The sequence below is a fragment of the Hylobates moloch genome, unplaced genomic scaffold (genome assembly GCF_009828535.3).
Source record: "Hylobates moloch isolate HMO894 unplaced genomic scaffold, HMol_V3 SCAFFOLD_1, whole genome shotgun sequence".
NCBI lineage: Eukaryota > Metazoa > Chordata > Mammalia > Primates > Hylobatidae > Hylobates > Hylobates moloch.
In genome coordinates, this window is record NW_026652276.1 from 164996911 (window position 1) to 165014083 (window position 17173).

Below are 17173 nucleotides of genomic sequence, written 5' to 3' on the forward strand. Positions count from 1 at the left end.
AGCATCACCTGCAAACTTGTTAGGGATGCAAATTCTCAAGCCCCACCCCAAATCTAACAAACCCGAAACACTGGGTCTAGGACTCAGCAATCTCTCTTTTAAGGAGCCCTCTAGGTGATTCTTAGGCCTGCTGAAGTTTGAGAACCACTGCTGTATCCATACTGGACTATTTCTGTTACAGTTCCCCTACTTGTGGATGCCCTGACCTCTTTCTGTGAACCTCACCACCCTTTCTCCACTTAATTAATTCCTTCTCCTTGTCATACAATCTGACAAGTTCATGCTGAATCAAGTAATGTAATATGTTGAGTCTACCTTGAGATGTGTTCCAAACTAGAGTCGCTGAGGGGCTACCAGATATTGATGAAAAATCCCCTGAAGACAGTTAAAGTGGAAGATAAATCTGGAAAGAACCTTCCTGGCAAAGTGTGGCCTCTCAAGGATCCCCCCATTCACTTGGTGCTTACATAGTGAAATGTGAGTCTGCTGGAACCCTGGTGCTCATCCTGCTAAATACACTCAGCGCAGATGATTCCTAGCACACTGCAGGTTGCACCTGAAGTCCTGAGTGGGGGCACCTTCCCCATGGTGAGTTGCAGGAAGTCACCAAACAAGGTATCAGACTTTCACTACCTGACTTCATTATTAAGTGCATCTTCAGAATGAAATTCAGAATTTTATTTAAATTCAGATATACCTAAATATTTAATACTTAAGTATAAATTTAAAATAATAAATTTTCTAAATAATAGAAGTAATTTCTTCAAATAATACAAATATCTGGTCCTCTAGCTTTTCTCTCTCCTGAGCAGCACTAGACACATTAATGACATGTAGTCATACCCAGGTTTTTTTTTTTTGTTTTTTTTTTTTTGAGACTGACCCTGTCCGCCAGCGCAACTCCGGTCGCCTTCCTGCCTCTCGCGTCGTGGGAGGACCCGCCACCCATTTTAGTAGAGACGGGGTTTCACCCTGGTCTCGATCTCCTGACCTCGTGATCCGCCCGCCTCGGCCTCCCAAAGTGCTGGGATTACAAGCGTGAGCTACCACGCCCGGCCCATACCCAGGTTTTAAACAGTGGTTTCTATGGCTTAGGACAATGTTTCCTAATGTTCTAAAATCCATATCGTCTTTTTAAAAAACAGCTTTATTGCAATATAATCGTAATCTCTTCTGATTTGTTGCTCTTTTTCTCTATCACCACCTCTTTTTCTTGGCAAGATTCACTGATACAATCTTTTTAAACTAAAAATGTAGCGATTGTAAACATGATCAAGATATAAAGTTTGAAAATTTGAAACATTACAGAGGGTCGTACAGTAAAAGCAAAGTCTCCTTCCATACTCACTGACCTCCCCACTCTCCATGACCCCAATCTTCTGCTCTCAAAGTAACTACTCTTCAGTTTATGTCTAGCTTGTTTATATATATATATATACACACACACACACACACACACACACACACATATGTGGATATGTAATTCTCCTAATTTTATACCTTAGAATTATACCACATGTATATTCTGCATCCCCCTTAATGGCATTTTGATTATCAATGGTGTCAGACTCCCTAGATTGATATACAGTATTGTGTTACTTACTGTTTAAACGTATAGCATTGAATTTGGTCTACATTAGCTCTTTGAAAGCCCCACTATACATGTAAGGAAAGAAGGGTCCAAAGGTGGTGATAAGTGATTTCAAAAGATTAAAGGGCCAACTACAAATGGAACTGGATCTTGAATTTAGGCCTTTTGAATTTATCTGTCCTGCTCTTTCAAAGTCAACAAACCCCTTTTACAATACTGATGTACCTGTGGCCTCTTGACCAAGTCAATTTGGCCTGTTGCCAAGAGCAGATTTAGATGGTGACACTCGATACAGTGGCCTCCAAAGTTTGGAATTCTTTAATGCTAATTTACCATGCTGGGGATTTGAATTACTGATTATGGTATTCAAATAAAAACTAACCTCCTCTAGGGTTTAAAGTTAATGTACACACACACACACACAGACTCCTCTGCCTAAAGTGAAGAATTTGTAAACAAATTATAGCTAATACAGAACTTCAATCAATTGCCCAAGAATACGCTTCTTTCTTTATCCCCTTCTTCATGGTATGCTGCAAACACAGTGATAAGGAACATGAGCTCTAGAGTCACCTGATCTGAGTCCAGATGGAGGCACTGACACTTCTTAGTTATGTAACCTTAAGTGAATTATTACTTTACCTCTCTAAGCCTCAAAGCCTCACTTTCCTTCTTTTTAGTCCCATCAAACTTGCAGCAAGCAATTCACTTTACTTCTTTGTAGGTAAGGTTAATAAGAAGTAATGTGACAAGGCATGCAAACGCTGAGTGAAATAATAATATGACTATTATTATTTCATTATCCACTCCATTTATTTTTATTCTTCTAATTTTTCTTTCTCCCAAGTCCATATTTTACATCCATCCATCTAATCATATTTATTGAGCCATTATTAAGCACAAAGTTCTGTGGATGGCACGGGAAAACCCAGTGATCAATGCGATGAAGTCCTTCCCACAGGAGCCTACAATCTCAAGCAAAGTTCAGAATTAATTAGTGGTTAATCTTTACTGACTTCATAAAACGTTATCAAGCACAGTGCAGAGCACTTGACACTCATTATCACATTTAATTTTAAGCTACCTATGAGGTGGACGCTCTTTTACAGAAGAGGAATCTGTAGCTTAATAAAGCGGAGTACCTTATGTAAGCTGGATCCAAACCCAGGCAGCCTGACTCCCAAACCCTGCAAGCATGTCTACATCACACCCCAGGCCCCTCAGCTCTGTGAGCCCTCCTGACTTCGATTCCTCCTCTGCTTGCACTCTTTTAACATTTGTCATCTTAAATGGAACTCTATACAATTCAAGACGTTACACTGTCCTTTTAATACAACCCTTCTTCCATAGCTTTTCTAGAGGCAGCATGGTAGAGGCAGCTCAGTTAAGGGCTCAGATTTTGGAGACTGCTGCTTGACAGCTGCGTGACCTACAGCAAGTCACATAAGCAATCTGTGCTGCAGGTCTCACCTGTAAAATTGGGGTAAAGCTACCCACACTCCAGAGATTGTGTTGATAATTAAATGCGTTAACATAGGTAAAGGTGTCAGCACAGGCAAAGCACACAGTCAGTACTGCATAAGCGGTGGGCTTCATTATTCATCCTGTAATTACATATTCATACTAGAATCACGTATCCCATAGGTCAGGGACCACCTTTTCTTTTCTTAATACCCCCAGGATTGGCAAATCTTGCTCTCTCAACAAATAGTTTACTCGGTGGAACCCAGCAGAACTATTTCTTTCTGTCGGTAAATAAAAATAGATCATGCTTGAAGATGCTACTTTGCCCGAACTCCTCAAGTCTTCCCCCATCTTCAGTTCCTCCCCCTCCAACCTGGTCTTCATCAAGAGAGGGGAAAGAGCATTTCTTGCCTGGCAGGAACTCAAGACCTAGAAGAAAGAGGGCCTATCCTGCCAAGGAAACGACCTTCCCCTTCCTCGCCTCTGCTCCTCTTCCCGTTTCCTATGTCTTTTCCTTCTTTTCTCCTGGTGTTTCCTTCTCCCGTTAACTATGGGGACAGACACAGATATTCACATGTCCGTCTGGGCAGCACACTCCAAGGTAAGGCACGAAGGTCAGGAGACAGGTTCCTGTGCCCCAAATCCTGGAGAAGATGAGTTAAAGGTCTTCGCTTCGATTACCTTCGCCCTTCCCGTGTCTCGGGAGCAATTCAGTGTCGCCTCACGTCTTGCCTTGCAGAAGTCCGGAGTTCCGGCCCTGAACTGGAGCTCCGGTTTCCCCCTCAGGCCATCTGAGGAACTGAGGTAGGATTTCGCGGGTGTTAGGAGCAAACTCCCACCACAACTCGGTCCCGGGCTCCCTCTCCGTTGAGCCTTGACTTCTGCCCAAAAAACAAGGAATCGCGTGCGTGAAGGTGGCCTTGAACCCGGGCGGTGGGGCTGGGCGGGACTCGTCAGCGCCCTGCTGCGGCACCCGGGCCGCTCACCTGAGTGGGAGGCGTGCGCGGGCGGGGCCGAGCGGGCCCCAATCCTTAGGCGAGGCAGGAACCGCCCGCCACGCCCCCGGGAGCTCTCCGCGCCGCGCAGTCCCCGCTGGGCACCCCGAGACCATGGGGAAGCTCGTGGCGCTGGTCCTGCTGGGGGTCGGCCTGTCCTTAGTCGGGGAGATGTTCCTGGCGTTTAGGTGAGTGGCATCTTGACGGGGCGTCTTCGACTCTCTTTCTCTCCTCTTCCAAGTGAGGTCAGGGGCTGCCTGGCGCCCCCTTCCTAGCGGGTAGGAAAGAGCAACTTTGGAACCTCACTCCTCCATCGCACCCAGCAAACCGCCCCTTGAGACTCGCTTATGGGGAAAGTGAGCTACTTGCGTTTCCAAAGACTGCCGAGCCGAATTACTCCCGTTTATTTTTTGAAGGTTATGATCCCCCACTTTGCTTTCTGAAGGTCATGACCCCTTTTTACTTTCTGAACGTGATGACCCCTTTCCCAGCTCGCCCTCAACATTCTGCTTGGGAAAAAAGGACGTCCATTGGAAACGCTGGACTTGGGAGAGAGGATCAGGCTACCAATTGGATATTTATGGCTGACTGAGACATTGCCCAGATCTAGCTAACCACACAGAAGTACTGGATTATGGAACCTATCCTAGATTTTAAGAGCTGGCCAGACAGCAGGGCAAGCCAGCTGAAACCTGCAGGCGGTAACTGGCATTTTGTAGGCATTTGACCTTTTGAAGTGGAAGATACAATGGTGATAGCCAGCCTAGAAATGTCTCAGGAAAAGTCAATACTGGGCTAGAAAGAAGAACCTTTAAGTGATAATAATATACATTCATGAGTGGACCGAAAGCCTCTGCTTGCTCTCAGTTGTCTTTGAGTGTTTATGTATTTCTCTTAGTAGAAGCTGGTCTTCTCAGAGGATCACGTCTAGAATCTGTTGAGGTGCCTGGTGCCTATTAGTAATACTTCCAGTTTGAGAGTTTTATTGTTACATTTGCTCCCAGTGCAACCACATGGAGAATCATAAAATAATAGTAATAATAATAAAGTAGATCTAAGGGTATTTTTTAAATAAATGACTGTAAGATAAGTATTGAGTCTTCCTGAATATACCTTAATAAAAATTTTAAATTATCCCTGATATTAGAAGAATGTGGAAACATTCCATTTCACTCTGGAAACAAGAAAATTGTGTTGAAAAATAAATCGGCCAATTGTTTAAATTGTGGTTGGTTTAATGAATTTACATACTTGCGGAGTAAGTCAGCGTAAAATTTAAAAATTAAAGCAAAAGTGATAGAGTTTGACAATTAGGAGACCCTGTTGAATTTTGGGAAAGCAGTCTGGAAGGAAAAGTTCAAAGGGCAAGACTGTAGGGAATTAAGTGCAGATTTATAACAGATGATACTTCAGAAAATTAAGTAGGGCTATTTTGTGCATTTAAATTAATAATATTGTTCAGTTACTCATACTATTAAATAATGTCTTTTATTTGGGAAGCAGAATGTTTTCCATGTTGAATCATATTATATAGTTTTTCAGCAATAATTGGGTAAGGTTAGCTGATATAGGTAAAATACCCACATGTCTACATTATGTAAATAAACATAAAAAAGAGGTACCTACTTACTTGTTATGTCATTCATAAATTATGATAAAGATAGTTAACCAACATGAAGATGATTGAAGTCCACATTTAAACGTACATTTTGAATGCTGTGCCTTGACTTCCAGGGTTGGGTTTTATCTTCTACAGAGAAAGGATGAATGCCTCTCGAGAAGTGGAGCCAGTAGAACCTGAAAACTGTCGCCTTATTGAGGAACTTGGTATGTATGTGACAGTACCAAGAGGAGCCAGCACACCTTCTCTACCAGCTCGTTTAATTACCTGTCACTGCTTAAGCCCTCCCAGTGGGACATCTGCCCCGTCCACTCTGCCCCATGCAAGGTCTTCAGGGGTGTGCTAAATGACATTCTTTGTGGGTTTTTCTCAGCACATTTCCTTACTGACATCTCTCCACATTACCTAAAGAATGTCATTGATCACACCCTGGTTTTCCCCTCACTGAATGCTTCTCCTTTCCCATCTGTGGTATTTCACTCTCCTCCTTGTCCTCTGTTACATTTCTTTTTTTTTTTTGCTTCCTTTCTTCTTTCCTTCCTCCCTCCCTTTCCTTATTGTCATTCCTGGCTTCAAGTGTTATTTTTTTTCAAATAATATGACTTAGCCCCTCCCCTCAAAAACCTCACAGCAGGCTAGGCGCAGTGGCTCACACCTGTAATCCCAGCACTTGGGAGGCCGAGGGGGAGGAATCATGAGGTCAGGAGATCGAGACCATCCTGGCCAACATAGTGAAACCCCATCTCTGCTAAAAATACAACAATTAGCCGGGCATGGTGGTGGCGCGTGCCTGTAATCCTAGCTACTCGGAAGACTGAGGCAGGAGAATCACTTGAACCAGGGAATCATCATCGGAGGTTGCAGTGAGCCGAGATTGCACCACTGCACTCCAGCCTGGCAGCAGAGCGAGACTTTGTCTTAAAAAAAATAAATAAATAAAGGAATCTCACAACCTACCTACCTTCTTTTAAAAAAATTCATCAAAAATCCACGGCCCAGTCCCTAACCTTTCAAACTGCAGCCCTTCTTTTTTAGTCAGTTAAAGGGTAGCTGCACCTCAAACTCTCCCTAACCTGAAATCTATTTTACATTTCTGTCGTTTTCTGCCTCATCCTCCCACCCACAACCAGCTCTGCTTCTAGACTTTTCCTATGTATGGTACCCCCGTTCTCAAATGATTCAGTTCAAAATCCAGGAACCATTGTTCCCCGCTTGTCCCTCATGCTTCTACGTGAGACATGGGCTAATCTCACCTACTAGTTAATGCCACAACTGCTTATTTGGGCTCCACAGCTCCAATTCTTCCTGACATTGCTGACAGAAAAATAAAATAAAATCAGGCTAGATTGTGTTCCCTGTTCTGGGAATATGTTCTTTCACTTTCTCACCTTTGCTTATGAAATTCCCTCCAAACTTACTGATTCCTCTGTCTCTGCTTACTGAAATCAGCTGCAAAATTCATCTCCTTCCTCTGAACTCTCACAGCACTCTGAAGCTCCGATTCACTTATGACACCTGCCACCTGCGTTAGCTAGCAGTGTTCTCTCTTTCGCTATCAGATTGTAAACTCCCTAGGGCCAAGAACTGTGACTTATTTATTAGAATGTGATGAGATAGCTTATTTTGGGATATGATGTTCTATTTTATTGCTATGTTTAAAAATACAGAAAAAGTACCCTTTTGATTTGAGTTTTCTGCCTTTTTTTGCCTCTCAATTTCTAAAACATAAAGTAATCTGAGCCTTGCACTCCCTAGTCTTAGAGGTGGTTTGTGCTAGCTGCTGGAAAGCAGAAGAAACCGAAGAAACCGCCTTTCCTGAATTGTTTTTAAAAACTGAGCCCCTTCAAGGGATTCTGGTGGAGAAGGGATATGAATATGTGGATATCTTTGAATAATGGGGACCCTTACCCCACTGGCTGACAGCATTCTGGGAGAGGAGCAGGACCTCAGAAGGAATGGTTGCAAGGTATCTTTAGGGACGCTGGACCCTGTGTTCCAGCTAAGGTAAAGACCTTGTGTCAATGCATGACATGGAAGTAGCAGAATTGTCTAAATTAAAGGGACCAGTAACTTTGGCAATGAATAATTCGATGATACGTAGTGTAGAATGAATGCCAGGTGGCCTTTCCAAAACATTCTGCTTAGGTTTAGAACCCACCACCTAAAATGATTTCACAACCCTAACAGAGAAACCCAGTAATGACTCAGATTGGATTTTCCATCAACTTAGTGAAATGGGATATCAGAGTGATTTAATTTGATTTTAAAAATAAGGAAATGTGACATTTACTCATTTGTTTACTGTTTTGTGGTGTAGTAGTATTCATATTCACTCTACAAATAACTGTCAAAATATATAAGCCTGCAAATAATTAAGAGGTATAATTAGACTAGATGATTGGTAAGGTCTAGTCTGACTCAAATTATATCACTCAACTAGATTTGAGAAGGTAAAATTAGAGTTAATATTGTAAGTCTTAGGTCAATGTTCTGATTATCCAAATATTTTGAAGAAAATGACTTAAATAGTTGGAAGCAGGCTGGGAGCAGAAGAAAGAAATACCATGTTACTTCTCATGTCTATTGGCATATGTTTGGTGAACTAAACAAGTTAGAATGATGATGGGTCATGTGTCAGTAGGACAATACTGATATATATCTTTTGAAAAAGCTGCTTTATCAAAGGCCTGGTGACTATGAGCAGCCTGTTGAGTCCTTTACAAACATCTACATCATACTCATAACCAGTTTGTAAAGTGGATGCTGCTATCTATGTTTTGCAGATTAGGAAATTGACATACAGAAGAATTAAGTTGCTTGCCCAGTGGTCTGGAACTAGGGGGTGATGGGCTTAGCTTATGAGCCAAGATCGTTTCCTTCTATGCCTTTGTACTCTCGGTTGTGTAACACTACCTTTCTGATCTACTGACAACACATTTTTTATTTTGGAAGCTTCAGGAAAGTATTGCAACAGTGGAAAACAGAAAATCTGAGACGCAAACAGCTGAAATATTACTAGATATAGGTTAATCAAAACAAGGCAAACTAGATATTTAAATTAAGATAATGGATAAGATAATATTCAAAAGTCACAGCTAGTTGAGGAGTAGAGGCTTAATAAAGCCCTGAAAAGCTGCTGAAGGATTTTAGGTAGGGTATAGTAGGCTGTAACAGAGCTGGAGAAAAATTCTTGCTTGTGTTTTCAAGACCCAGACTTTTGAGGTTTATTTTATTGGTGGAAGAAACCCTTATTTTGTTTTTCTTCTCCAGTATTTTTTTCTGGGAAGAGAAGTTGAAAGGTGAAATATATCTTTCTCTGGAAATCGTATCTCATAGATCTTTCTGTGTTATGTTCATCTTTTTTTCCAAGGCTTTGAGGGTCAAGGATTGTTTTAACCAGGACGTTATCTGGCTGCCCTTGGCATCTAATCAAAGCTGCACTTGAAATATGAATACTTCAGTAGGGCTTTCACTGGGCAGGATTATCGAGTAGGTGGCCTCTGTATTTAATACCTACGTACCTTCCCTTCCACTCGTTTCCATTCTATAGCTTCCCATGTCTCCAATATATGCTTCTACTCCATAATAGATTCCATGTGTTTTCTTAGCTGGCTATCAGAAACTTCTCTCCAAGATGTGAAGTGACGATAATAAAATTAACTGATAGTAATGCTTTGATGTGATCCTTTATCAGAGTGCTTGTAGGGGATGACTGGAGAAATGAAGAAAAGAGTAAAGAAATGAAGTTATGCCAAGTAGCAGTAGGGTTGGCAGGCTAAGAAGCAGTAGGCACCTATTCATAAGACTGATTTTAGACTTAGCTGTGGGGTTTTAATGATAGTTGTGCATAGGCTAATAAGTGTGTGGGAAAGTCTCAGAGGAAGGTATCCTGGGGGCTTTTGCTCCCACAGGTGCCATTGTTGCTGAGATGCATGGGGCCTGTCATGCAGGCACAGTGTAGGTGGGAAGGAGCGGTGGTGATACTGTGCAATCTTGTGTGGTAATTCTTTTCCACTGCTGAGTGCAAAGCACCAGCTTTTCCATGCTCTGGATGGAGCAAGTAAATAAAGACAGGCACAACACGTCTGAAAAATGCCCACTCTGTTTTAGGTGAGTTATTGAAGTAGGTTTATGCTGTCAGAGGAGACATGTAAAATTGTGTTTGGAAGAGAAGAGGAGCCAAACACAGTTCAGGATATCTTGGACTCGGAAATCATCACCCACTTTTCAATAGTTTAAGCTGAATACAAGACAAAGTTCAAAAAACAAAAAGTGTTTATTTCTTTTTTGAACCAGCCAGCTTCATTAAGAGCTTCTGCAGTGAAAAGGAAGTATTATGTTGGGTATAAGGATACAACACTGAATAAAACCCAGTCCTTGCCTTCAGAAAGCAGACCATCTAGTAGGAAATTAACAAGTAAACAGAAGGGTGCAGCTCAGTATGAGAAAGATCATGTAGACATAGTCATAGATGACCATATTATACATAAAATGGATGCTGAAACCAGGAATGTTTGCATAGGTTGAGAAGGTGGCCCCGAAACTCCGGGAGCCTATGGCCTTGGCCAAGTAGGGTACGATTAGGATGGGGAAGGTCTGAGTGTTGCAAGGAGAAAGCAACATATGCACAGATGTGCTGGTGAATGAGTCTGGCCCATTTCACAAACTACTCACAGCACAGTAGTACGTACCACAGCATAGCTGCAATGTAGAGTGGAGAGTGGGGCCACAATAACTGAGACTGGAGCCAAGATGTTTGGGACCTAGACCAAAGAGCTTGGGATTTATACTGCCAGCCCTAGTGGGCCTCTGGGAGGTTTTAAGCAGGAGGGTAACAAGGTCAACTTTAAATTTTAAAATATGACTCTCAGCAGTGCAGAGAATGGGTCCAGGGAAGCAAAGCTGAGTTATTGGGAAACTATTGTAGAAATCCAAGAGGAAGTCCTAGAGCTTGAATGACTGGTGATCAGTTGGATTTGAAAATTAAGGAAAAGGAATGCATCAAAGATAACTCCAAGCTTCCTGCTCTGGGTGTTTGTGGAACGGGGGCACCATTCGTTGAAGTAGGAATATAGGAAATGGAGCAGATTCGAAGGAGAAACATTCCGATCAGTTTGGGACCTGTGGAATATAAGAAATAAAAGACCCAGGTAGAAATGTCCAACCTGCAGGTTAATACAAAGGTCTGGAACTTGGAAGAAAGCTTTGGGCTTGATTTAGAGATTGGGGATTCAAGAGCATCCAGGTGGAAACTGAAGCCATCTGCCACGACCCATGTGGGACTACAGTGCATCATCTGGGGAAAATGAGTGCTCTGCCATGAGAAAGAGCCATGGCCAGACAGAGCCTGGAAAATATCCACCTTTAGGACAGAGATGGGAATGAGATTAAGGTACAGGGAAACCAAGAAGAGAGTGCAGAGAGGAAGGAGAAACACCAGAAAAGTAACCAACCAGTATTCAATGCAATTTTTAAAATGGCTTTATTCAGTTTGCTGGATTCTTCTGATGTCTATGCCATTTCATGTGGAAATAGCTATCAAGGTACCATATATAGGTAAATCTTGATTAACTGCAATGCCTAGGAAATGGGAAGTTCTGGTTAATTTGATTTTCATATTTCTAGGTGGGGATTACTTTCAACCTTCAGTATACTGAATAAAATAAAATCTTTCTCAACTTCTAAGTGCCTATTGTTCAGCATTTTATTGATTTCAGTTTGCATCTTCTTTGACTTTGCTGCAATTTTCTTTTTCATATTTTCCCCTATACTTCCCCCATTGCCTTTTAACACTCTAGTAACCCACTACCCTAGGCAGCCATTTCCCCACATGTCCCAATAACTATGACTGTGTAGCAAACCACCCCAAAACTTAATGACTTAAAACAACCACCATTATTTTGCTCAAGAATGTGCAATTTTGACAGGGCACAGTGTAGGCAGTCCACTCTGTTTCATTTACGTCAGCTAAAGTGACTCACAGGTTGGGAACTAGAGTCATCTCTAGCTCCTATGGCCTGAGCTAAAGATAATGCTGACTCTCTTTCCACTTTGGGTGATCCCTCTGTACTCTTTCCTCTGTAGTTTTACAATAGCCAGACTTTTTACATTTTGATCCAGAGTTCCCAAGGTGCATGTCTTAAGAAATAGAGAGACAGCCAGTGGCAGCTGTGACTATGACTTAGCCTTGGATGTTATGTGGCATTGCATTTATCTTCTATTTGTCAAGGCAGTTACAAAGTTCTACCCAGCTTCAACAGGGGAGAATATAGACTTTACCTCTTGCTGGAGGAGTCTGAACATCACATTTTAAGAACAAGTGGCTGTGGTACATATTGGTTCTGACGTATTTGTAGAATATAGTTTGCCACACTAGATAACCATTGCCTTCAATCTCACTTCTGTCTACTTGGAGCCACATCATATGCAGATCTCAGTTCCTACTAGAAGCCATGACAGCTCCTTTTTCATCTTGTTCTCAGTCAAAACTTACTTATTATATGTCTCTTTCCATAGAAAAAAATGCTGAAAACTAGCTCTTACTGAGAAAAAAGATCTAACTAAGCTTTCATATTAATACTCAGTAATCTTTCATATTCATTTATACTCATTAATTTATTACTTAATAATTTCCCAATATGATTGTATAATATAGTGTTTTAGGCTTTATGTTGGAAGAGAAGGAATGCTTGGCAGAGAGGCCTGTAATAAAAGACCTTCACGATTATGACTTTCCAGATTTTATCACTGAGTCTATAGAGCAGCCTTCTATGGGGGATAAAGCTGAATCTCTCAGGACATGCCCTGTAAATTGTTACTTAAAGAGTAAATCTAGGATATGAGTTTATTTTCTAGGTATTTGCCTTTTTCTCCTGAAAATGGGATTCTAAAAAAGGATTTAGTATTTGAGGAGTCTGACTCAAGCTTTACTATAGAGTAGCATGCCTGTGAGATTCCCCAAAGTTAATATAGTTTCCCAAGTAAATGGTTGAACAAGTCAACAATTTCTAAAAGAAGTTTCCAAAAGATATTTGTAGTTTGGACTGTGAGACGTATTTTTTAAGCCTTTGTATATGCATTTTTCTGATTCTACCCTTCTTTTGCAGAAAATGGCTCTGAAGATATTGATATACTTCCTAGTGGGCTGGCTTTTATCTCCAGTGTGAGTATTTTCCATGCTGCTCTGATGCTCACGTCAATAGCTGTATAGACAGTGCATTAATGTTGTCCTCTGGAGCTGCCAGATGGATCTCTATGCTCTCATCCCACCTTTGGGTAAACCAGTCAACTAAAAAAGCCAAAACAGGATTTTGGAGGGCTAATTAGAACACCACAGGAATGCCCAGCTTTGACTGCCTCATGGTGGGCAAGTCCCTGTGGGTAGTGACATACTCAATAGGGTCTTGATAAATGTGTATTGATTTCCACTCGATTCCTAGGCTAGTCTCCAGTTCTGTCCTATTGCTATCCACTCTCATCATTGCCCTATTTGACTGGGCTTCCACTCTGGTAGTCATCTTCCCACTAACTGGTATTCCTTTCACCATGTCTGCCTTTACTTGGAGCTCTGCAAATGTTTGTGGATCGAATATTAACCGTGTTACTCAATTTAAAACTCTAATCACTTTCCATCTTGGGTTCCCTGCCATTCTTAACAAGTCTTTCAAAGAGAAATAGAGAAGAGACTGCATTTTAATTCCCAATACTGTCTTCACAGGAATAATCAAGAAGTTACACCAGGTACAGCATTTCGGTAAACAAAAAAATGTGTATTTATGAGATGTTGAAAATTTTCATATATTAATATTTGTTAAATCAATTGCATTTTGGAATGGGGATATGATTTTGAAAAAGTATATTTACCACATTTTCAATGTGAATTCTGATTGCTGGAATTGGATGTCTAATATTCCATTTGGGGCAATAAAATACCACCAAAGAACATGGATTTTGAATTTAAATATTTTTGGCCAAAAAAGGGGTACATATAATAACTGTGGCCTGAATTTATAAATTCATAAGTACACATGGTAGAATAGAGTGAGGCTCTCATTTGGACCTTAAACTGCTGCTGGTATCACTGCTGGAACTGGTGCTAGTCTGTGTGGGCAAGATTTTATTTCTTTATTTTTCCTTCAAAATCAAGGATAAAACAAAATGGTCTAGAAAAGCTTTTTCCTTGTTGACTTAAATTTTCTATTGTCAGTTTAGTTTTTTTTATTATACTTTAAGTTCTAGGGTACATGTGCACAACGTGCAGGTTTGTTCCATAGCTATACATGTGCCATGCTGGTTTCCTATACCTATTAACTTGTCATTTACATTAGGTATTTCTCCTAACGCTATCCCTCCCCCAGCCTGCCATACCCTGACAGGCCCCAGTGTGTGATGTTCCCTGCCCTGTGTTCATGTGTTCTCATTGTTCAACTCCCACTTATGAGTGAAAACATGCGGTGTCTGGTTTTCTGTCCTTGTGATAGTTTGCTGAGAATGGTAGTTTTCAGTTTCATCCATGTCCCTGCAAAGGACATGAACTCATCCATTTTTATGGCTGCATAGTATTCCATGGTGTATATGTGACACATTTTCTTAATCCAGTCTATCACTGATGGACATTTGGGTTGGTTCCAAGTCATTACTATTGTGAATAGTGCTGCAATAAACATACATGTGCATGTGTCTTTATAGTAGCATGATTTATAATCCTTTGGGTATATCCCCAGTAATGGGATTGCTGAGTCAAGTGGTATTTCTAGTTCTAGACCCTTGAGAAACTGCCACACTGTCTTCCACAATGGTTGAACTAATTTACACTCCCACCAACAGTGTAAAAGCATACCTATTTCTCCACATCTTCTCCACCATCTGTTGTTTCCTGACTTTTTAATGATCACCATTCTAACTAGCGTGAGATGGTATCTCATTGTGGTTTTCATTTACATTTCTCTGATGACCAGTGATGATGAGCATTTATTCATGTCTGTTGACTGCATAAATGTCTTCTTTTGAGAAGTGTCAGTTCACATTCTTTGCCCACTTTTTGATGGGGTTGTTTGTTTTTTTCTTGTAAATTTGTTTAAGTTCCTTGTAGATTCTAGATATTAGCCCTTTGTCAGATGGGTAGATTGCAAAAATTTTCTCCCATTCCATAGGCTGCCTGTTCACTCTGATGATAGTTTCTTTTGCTGTGCAGAAGCTCTTTAGTTAAATTAGATCCCATTTGTGAATTTTGGTTTTTGTTGCCATTGCTTTTGGTGTTTTAGTCATGAAGTCTTTGCCCATGCCTATGTCCTGAATGGTATTGCCTAGGTTTTCTTATAGGGTTTTTATGGTTTTAGGTCTTACATTTAAGTCTTTAATCCATCTTGAATTAATTTTTGTATAAGCGTGAGGAAGGGATCCAGTTTCGGCTTTCTACATATGGCTAGCCAGTTTTCCCAGCACCATTTATTACATAGGGTATAATTTTCCCATTGCTTGTTTTTGTCAGGTTTGTCAAAGATCAGATGGTTGTAGATGTGTGGTGTTTTTTCCAAGGCCTCTGTTCTGTTCCATAGGTCTATATATCTGTTTTGGTACCAGTACCATGCTGTTTTGGTTACTGTAGCCTTGTAGTATAGCTTGAAGTCAGGTAGCATGATGCCTCCAGCTTTGTTCTTTTTGCTTAGGATTGTCTTGGCTTTGCGGGCCCTTATTTGATTCCATATGAACTTTAAAGTAGTTTTTTCCAATTCTGTGAAGAAAGTCATTGGTAGCTTGATGGGAATGGCATTGAATCTATAAATTACCCTAAGCAGTATGGCCATTTTCATGATATTGATTCTTCCTGTCCATGAGCATGGAATGTTCTTCCATTTGTTTGTGTCCTCTTTTATTTTGTTGAGCAGTGGTTTGTAGTTCTCCTTGAAGAGGTCCTTCACATCCCTTGTAAGTTGGATTCCCAGGTATTTTATTCTCTTTGTAGTAATTGTGAATGGGAGTTCACTCATGGTTGGCTCTCTGTTTGTCTATTATTGGTGTATAGGAATGCTTGTGACTTTTGCACATTGATTTTTTATCCTGAGACTTTGCCGAAGTTGCTTATCAGCTTAAGGAGATTTGAGGCTCAGACGATGGGATTTTCTAAATATACAATCATGTCATCTGCAAACAGAGACAATTTGCCATCCTCTTTTCCAAATTGAATACCCTTTATTTCTTTCTCTTGCCCGATTTCCCTGGCCAGAATTTCCAACACTATGTTGAATAGGAGTGGTGAGAGAGGGCATCCTTGTCTTGTGCCGGTTTTCAAAGGGAACACTTCCAGTTTTTGCCTATTTAGTATGATATTGGCTGTGGATTTGTCATAAATAGCTCTTATTATTTTGAGATATGTTCTATCAATAACTAGTTTATTGAGAGTTTTTATTTATTTATTTTTTTTAACTTCTTTTTTTTTTTATTTTTATTTTATTATACTTTAGGTTTTAGGGTACATGTGCACAATGTGCAGGTTTGTTACATATGTATCCATGTGCCATGTTGATTTCCTGCACCCATTAGCTCGTCATTTAGCATTAGGTATATCTCCTAATGCTGTCCCCGCCCCCCCCACCCCCCACCCCACAACAGTACCCGGAATGTGATGTTCCCCTTCCTGTGTCCATGAGTTCTCATTGTTCAATTCCCACCTATGAGTGAGAACATGCGGTGTTTGGTTTTTTGTCCTTGCGATAGTTTACTGAGAATGATGTTTTCCAGTTTCATCCATGTCCCTACAAAGGACACGAACTCATCATTTTTTATGGCTGCATAGTATTCCATGGTGTATATGTGCCACATTTTCTTAATCCAGTCTATTGTTGTTGGACATTTGGGTTGGTTCCAACTCTTTGCTATTGTGAATAGTGCCGCAGTAAACATACGTGTGCATGTGTCTTTATAGCAGCATGATTTATACTCCTTTGGGTATATACCCAGTAATGGGATGGCTGGGTCAAATGGTATTTCTAGTTCGAGATCCCTGAGGAATCGCCACACTGACTTCCACAATGGTTGAACTAGTTTACAGTCCCACCAACAGTGTAAAAGTGTTCCTATTTCTCCACATCCTCTCCAGCACCTGTTGTTTCCTGATTTTTTAATGATGGCCATTCTAACTGGTGTGAGATGGTATCTCACTGTGGTTTTGATTTGCATTTCTCTGATGGCCAGTGATGATGAGCATTTCTTCATGTGTTTTCTGGCTGCATAAATGTCTTCTTTTGAGAAGTGTCTGTTCATGTCCTTTGCCCACTTTTTGATGGGGTTGTTTGTTTTTTTCTTGTAAATTTGTTTGAGTTCATTGTAGATTCTGGATATTAGCCCTTTGTCAGATGAGTAGGTTGCAAAAATTTTTTCCCATTCTGTAGGTTGCCTGTTCACTCTGATGGTAGTTTCTTTTGCTGTGCAGAAGCTCTTTAGTTTAATGAGATCCCATTTGTCAATTTTGGCTTTTGTTGCCCTGGCAAACCGAATCCAGCA

The 17173-nt window shown here is 40.8% G+C and overlaps 1 protein-coding gene across 1 annotated transcript in view; it reads left to right on the plus strand.

Annotated features, from left to right (window-relative positions):
• Positions 1-4139: 4139 nt before the first annotated feature.
• Positions 4140-17173, plus strand: part of PON3 (paraoxonase 3) — a 36887-nt gene continuing 23853 nt past the window's right edge. The window contains exons 1-3 of the mRNA XM_032761010.2: positions 4140-4238; positions 5807-5877; positions 12778-12833. Coding sequence (XP_032616901.1) covers positions 4165-4238; positions 5807-5877; positions 12778-12833 — 201 coding nt within the window. The 5' untranslated portion in view covers positions 4140-4164. The remainder of the gene's footprint in view (positions 4239-5806; positions 5878-12777; positions 12834-17173) is intronic.